The following is a 7,175-nucleotide window of genomic DNA, read 5'->3' as shown; positions in this document are numbered from 1 at the left end:
AAATTTCTCTTTATATGTTGATTTGATTTCTTATATATTGAGCTACATTATTATTTTCTCTATTCCCACCGTTTTTTGCCGTTATTTAATTGTATATATATTTATTTTATTTTTGATTTTATCTTTATAGAAATTAGTTAACAATTCTTATAACTATTATCCCACATAAGTCTTTTATGAACTTTACACACACCCCTTTGGCACAAAACTAAACCTGACACAAACAACTCTAGGTTATGATTGGCTAGTTCTTAACATCAACTCATATTGAAAATCCAGTTTACGTGACATCGACATCCGAGCCTATATATTTCATCACACTCATTAAACATAACCCTTTATCCTCCTGGAAAAGAACAGTCAAGTATTCAAAATCACCCGAGTTTTGGGTCTCGTTCTGAAAATATTACAAGAAAATTAATCATGGACTAACTTCTGAGTGTGAGTCATCTCATGAGCTGTGTTGAAAAGACCCAGAACAGCCTTACGGTCCTCAACTCGAGAAAGCAGAATCATCAGAGAAACATAAGTTGTTATTAAATCCAAGTAGTTTTTTGTGAGGTCAAAATTAATAGTCTGGAAATAGAAAAAGATGAACATTAGAAAATACACTGTCAGTAGCTAAACACTGAATTTTAACTTTGTTAAAAATAGAAGAATATAATACACAATTTTTTAGTCATACTTGCTATGAAATTAATATTATTATCTTATTTTTAAAATTATAACAGGAACAGCAATGCCTGAGTGAACATAGTGTTTTCAAAAAGAAATTCTAAAAAAAGAACTTTAACCAAATTGTAAACTGAAATTTTAGCTGCTGTAAGTTTAATACATTCAGTGGCACCTCGCAGATCGATACCCATGCCAGGTGTCATTGGTTGTTTTTTATTAGGAGCATTTTAATAATGCAAAATAATATCAGATAGAATATTTATGTATATTTATGCTTATTCAACTAAAATCTGTCCCATGACACACATGCATCAGCAGCACTGGCTAACATCCCTTTGGATGCACATGTGGCAGTGAATGTTAAAACGTTTAAGTTCACATATTTCACTAATAGAGACTGTGTTCATGGTGTCATAAAATTGTTACTATCCTTACACAATTATCATACTGATAACTATTATGTCAAGTTATACAGTTATAAAAAATTAATTACTTACAATATCAAGCTGAAGCTGACATGCATCCATTGTAGTTAAAAGTTCACTGACATGATCCTGCACAAACACAAAAATTGGGTTGTTCATGAAAATTGATTTAAGAGGCAATGTATATTGTAAAACAAAATATTTTGACAAAATTTATTTCAAAAATAAAATATTTAACAGGTTTTATTGTGAAACAAAACATGTTAAACAAATTAAAAATTACTTGTATAAATATTTTCAAAAATGCAACTATTCTCATCTGCTACACCTTGATTACATGCATTTTCAGACATAATTTATCAACAGAATCAACTTACAATAGTAGTACTTCAAGAAAGTATAAAAGTTATCATTTTGAAAACTCAGTCCCAGAATTTCTTTATTAAATGGCTATTTTTTGAACGAAGCTACTTGAAATTCTTTATGCATGGACAGAGAAAAATTCAAATCAGATGTAGAAAATATTCTACACAAATTAACTAAATAAAGAATGAAGGTATGTTACACTACACCAATTTTTAAGGAATTGGTTTGCTTTTAAATCCTGAAAATCTGTAATATGATCCATAACAGATTCCAATTATGTTTGAAAATTACTGTTGCTATGTCATTTCTGGTTTGTTTTACTATCAGATGACAATTTTCTCAGCTGTTGAGATGGAAGAAAATCATGAGTGTAAACATCATTAATGCCTGTGGGAGGGAATTAATTAATTAAATCAAATACTTTACAATGTATTTAATAGTCAGCTGCTTTTGTAGATTTGAGTGATGAGCAGTTGTACATAAACAATGATGTCGAGTGTGCCATATTCAATGGCAAATCAAGTGGTTTGGAATCTCTTGTGGTTGATTTGTCTGCCCAGGTCTTTAAGTTCCAAATTTGGCCTCAAATATATTTTCTGTAACAAGACCACAAGTAACAGGGATATCTACCTCTTTTGAGTCAATGGTAGGTAAAAAAGTTGCCTTCAGTGTCATAATGCAAGCAACTAAATCTTATAAACTTAACCATATTTTTTTTAGAACAAACAAACCTGATTTATTCTTTTTTAGCAAAAACAAAGTTATCATTTTCCTAATATGAAAATGTATTTCCAAACATGCTTACCTCCGCTGACACTTATAGCTATTTCTCGATCTTTACCATCTAAACATCGTGTTTGCTTGCTCCAGTATTTATACCCCACTCGACTGCCCTCTACAATATCCAACTTGCAAAACTTTACACTGGCCCTCACATGCCCTCTATGCAGGTACTGTATATAAGCACTGTATGTCAACAATATAATCACTTTTTGAGACTTACCACATCCTGGTCACTAACACCAGCATTTAGTGGTGAGGAAGGGAGGGAGAGTGTCAGCAGAGGTAAGCATGTTTGGAAATGCATTTTCAGATTAGGAAAATGATAACTTCCAAAACATACATACCACCGCTGACACTTATAGCTAGAATCCCACATTGAGAAGGCAGAGGGACTGGTGAAGGCATAGTTTATATAGAAAACATCTGCACAGAACAAAGGTGTACCATGAGAAGTGGTACCCAAGCAGGGAAAACTACACTATATCCAGAACAGATCTGGTGTGAAATGCCATTGAAATGACAGAAAAGATTCCATGGTGAAATGAGGAGGCTGAAGGAAGAGATTGAGTCGAGACATACTGATGATAAGATGCCAATCTCTAGTGTTCTTGGTCACCAGAAAAAGACGAGAATAGAATCCAGGATGAATGGGATCGACCTTCTGAATGGGGAGACACCAACGCCACTGGTGCCACCAAAACTTCTAAAGAGCCCCGAGAATAAGGACGGAACTGATTCTGGAAACCAATAGGACAAGGTTTCGAAGGTGGGGTCCACAAGACACGAATGATCGATCCTCCAGAATTACTCGTTGGAGTAGAAGAGTGGCAAGCAGCCAACGGCAATAAAGAAAACATGCCATATAAAATCAACCTTCGACAGTTTCAGGGACTCCAGCAAACTAGTAAGGATGAAAAAGGGGCACCTCCTGGAAATCACGAAGAGGAGTATCACAATACAATAATAAGAGTTAAATAAATCTGCAAAAATGGAGATCTGGTAAGAGGGATAACAGATTCTAACCTGGAACCCCATAGATCCAACAACAAATCCAACTGTTGTAGTGTCCAAATATACTACAGCCAGATGATAAGCCAGGGCATGTTGTTCTGATAAACAAAAAGAGCAATGCATAGCAATACTCTCTCATAATTGCACTGCAAACATCCCAGCATACACGGCAATATCAGGGGAAGGAGGAAGAACTAAGCAACCCCCCCCCCCCGAGATCTATCTGACAACAAGGCAGGGTAGACTCAAAAAAAAAAAAAAAACACAAGGGGTGAATCCACAAAGCTTCACAAACTTGTGTAACTAACTGCAGAAAAGAGGCAGAAGGTGGCTAATCAGATGAGCCCTCAAGTAGAAGCAGCTCTAGTGAAAGAAGGAGCAGAAAACAGTGTCTAAATTCTCCTCAGTATATTCAGGTTCTTGATGAAAAGCCAACTCTGAACCCCTGGGCCACATGAAGAACTACAACTCATCCTGAATCAGGTTACAGACAGCCTCCACTGAGAGTGGACCCCCACCCTGACCGCCAACTATCACCAGACAATGAAGGAGGAATGGACGAGGTCTGGTTAACCCCTGTGCCGGTTACACATGAATTAATACCTGCATTTGTTTATTTTATTTTATTTTTTGATCTGCAAAAGAAAACCAAAGAAATATCAGCAATGGGGAAAAAACAAAAAACATCAGACTACTGTCAAAATGCTTCAAAAGAAAATGTGAACAACAAAACATAACTCTTAGCACCAGCATTCTGTTGAGAAAAAGTGATTATATTGTCGATATACAGTGTTTATATACAGTACCTGCATAGAGGACATGTGAGGGCCAGTGTAAAGTTTTGCAAATTAGATATTGCCAAGAGCAGTCGAGTGGGGTATAAAGACTGGAGCAAGCAAACACGATGTTTAGATGGCAAAGATGAAGATCGAGAAATAGCTATAAGTGTCAGTGGACGTATGCATGTTTTGGAAAAATCACTCATTGTTTCATAAATTTTTGTCAAAAAATCTGTAGAAAAAGAATTTCTTTTTTGTTACAACATTACAAGCAACCAAAAGAAAAGGAATTTTCTGTAGAAATTGTCAATGATTATAATTTACACATTTATACAAGTTTGGCATTCAAACATTGTCAAAACCTAGTTTTTGTGAACAAAATTTAAGCAATGTTGCTTATAATTAAAGTTTGATACAATTTAACCTCAAAGTCTTCAGGAAATGCAAAATCAACATAAACCATTACTAAAGAGCAGATTAGATTAAATGTTTGATAATACATGGTAGTACAAAAGTCACACACCATAAATTTTTTAACTTCTGCACTTATAGCTGTTTGAAATGTGAACAACTGATATTAAGACATCATGTCACTATTTCATTCAGCTTTCAAGAAGATTACATTCCCTCATGTAATGTTGCATTTCCTCGTGAATTGTTGTTTTATTTAATCCATGCAATATGTTCATTTTCATTGGTCATAACTAAAGGAATACGGATGGAACATGCATTTGTGATCAGGAAAGCCAATTAAAAAGATGAAATTCCTCAAACAAAGTTAAATTCCTTGGGAATGTAATATTTCAACCCCTGAAAATTATTATACCTTTCATGCCATTGTTTATGTTATATAAGTACACCCTTACATAGATGTGCATATGATTGAACACAAAAAGTTTGATTTTTTTGGATTTTATGTCAAAGCTACTTTACATCAATAAACACTTTGAGACTAGTAAGTGAAAGGATCACAGAGTAAGCTCTACGAAAGAGTTAGAGATAGATGGTCAGAATTGGATTTCTTAAGCTACAAATTACATTTAAATGTAAAATTGAGCACAAAATTGCAATATTAAAGTAAATATTTTAAATTAAGAACTTTAAAACAAATATTCAAAATAAGTTACCTTGAAATCTAAAAGATCAACAAAGGTATAGTAATACAGAGATAATGATTTCATTATTTCTTGTCTTATACTGGACACAGCACTAAGTTGGCTCTAGAAAAGACAGAAAAAAAAATTCTACAAGTAGGCTCAGTATAATAATTCCACAAAATTTTATTTTAATAATGATTAACTCTCAAAAAAATATTTTAAAGATGCTAACAAATATTAAAGGTTATTTACTTTATGACAAATTAATAGTAGCATTAATAAAGCTATAAACACAGTATCTTAAGTATAAGTGTCATCTGTCACCAGATGTTTTGAGAGAGAGGATGGCATATAAAATTTTGCTTACATATGGTTATAGAGATGATACATTGTTCAAGGAACATTAAATTAGTGACAATACTTGAAACCAACAGCGAGTGTTTTGTGTTTCATATGTATGGCATGCTCTGTTATTTTTTTATTGTTACTTTAAAAGTATTGATTACAATGTTTAATACATCTTACTACAATACTTTTTTAATTTTATTATTATTTATTATTAAACTTTTATTATAGAGATTGCTTTCAATTGTTAGTGAAATATATGTATGTATCTATAGGACTACCCTACATATCCTAAGCTGAACAATTCTCATAAGATATTATTGGGATTATGGCAGAAAATACTGTTAACAGTGAGAGTACCAATATGGTTGACAATGCATTCAAATTTTTATAAATAATAATGTAAAAAAAGTATACTTAATTAGCTATACTCATTTTCAGGTTGAAGTTTTAGTTCCACTTGAAGTAGATGGTTTATTCCAATCAGAAGTTAATGTTAATTATCATTTTGATATAAATACAACTTTTATTATCTCAAATTTGTATCAAAATTATATTAGGTACCAGAACTTGAATGTAAATGCATTTAATTCATCTGATGTGCTTCTTCTACAAGATAATGTTATTTATGGTTTGAAATCATGATTTTAATTACCTAATAACATTTTTTCAGAAATTGCTACTTAACTACAGCAACTGAACAGCAAAAATTAAAACTGCATTACAATTTGTATAGTGTAAACTGTATACGAACAGTACACTACGAATAGAAGCTACAGCAACATTTCCCATCCATCAATAAAACAACTGAAATAGAAATATATTTACTATAGATATAAATGGTTTGTGAGATAAACTTAAAGAGCACTTAGTTTTACCCAAAAGTGCACGCTGTTCTACATGTAATGAAGAATCTTATGACTAAGAGGTATACGTACATATTATAATTTCTTCTTCTGTGTGTTTTACAATGAAGCTCAGTATATATGCATTAATTTACTTCACTAGCACAAACAAGGGTTATTGCAATTTTATAATTATATAGTGCCATGAACTCTGAGGTTATTATGATTCAATGGAGGGTATGAATAATGCCACAACCACAATGATTTTTAACTTTCAAAACACAAGTCTGTAAATTTTGAACCCTAAAAAAATATTTCACAATTTCACAAACAACAAAATTTTTGATGATGAAATAAATGAAATATAAACATTAACATAAATTTATTAATGAACATGAAAAAACCTTTTAGGTAACAGCCCTTCATTAAGTTTCCAGTGAGGAGAAAATAACATTCAGAAAAAACACGGTATAGAAAAAAGAACAATGAATGTTTAGCTCAAAGGCTCAAGAACATGTTCTTAAACTAAAAAAGAACAAAGTCAGGTATGAGAAGTAACACACACAAATACAAAAAATAAAAATTAATTGGGTAAAGTACAAGAAAATAAAAATGTTAAAGTAATGAATACTAAATAAAGTAATGAAGTACTCTAAATAAAAAAAAACTAGTAAAATATACCGTATTTTTCGATATATAAGATGCACTCTTTAACCCCAAAATTTGATGTCAAAATCTGCTTGCATCCTATACACCAAAGATATGAATAATACATATGTATATACAAGATATACACAAGCCATATGTAAATATATTTAAATAGGCAAGCATAGTTTAGTTCAACTGAAT

At 32.0% G+C, this 7,175-nt stretch overlaps 1 protein-coding gene across 1 annotated transcript in view; it reads right to left on the bottom strand.

Annotated features, from left to right (window-relative positions):
* The window catches only part of LOC106470047 (membrane-associated protein Hem-like), an 83,797-nt gene that overhangs the window by 65,819 nt on the left and 10,803 nt on the right, over positions 1-7,175 (bottom strand). The window contains exons 3-5 of the mRNA XM_022399473.1: positions 5,167-5,259; positions 1,173-1,229; positions 434-576 (exon numbers count right to left, since the gene is read on the bottom strand). Coding sequence (XP_022255181.1) covers positions 434-576; positions 1,173-1,229; positions 5,167-5,259 — 293 coding nt within the window. The remainder of the gene's footprint in view (positions 1-433; positions 577-1,172; positions 1,230-5,166; positions 5,260-7,175) is intronic.

Source organism: Limulus polyphemus, unplaced genomic scaffold (genome assembly GCF_000517525.1).
Source record: "Limulus polyphemus unplaced genomic scaffold, Limulus_polyphemus-2.1.2 Scaffold101, whole genome shotgun sequence".
Taxonomy (NCBI): Eukaryota; Metazoa; Arthropoda; class Merostomata; order Xiphosura; family Limulidae; genus Limulus; species Limulus polyphemus.
The sequence above is the reverse complement of the archived record's forward strand: the minus strand, read 5'-3'. Positions and strand labels throughout refer to the sequence as shown.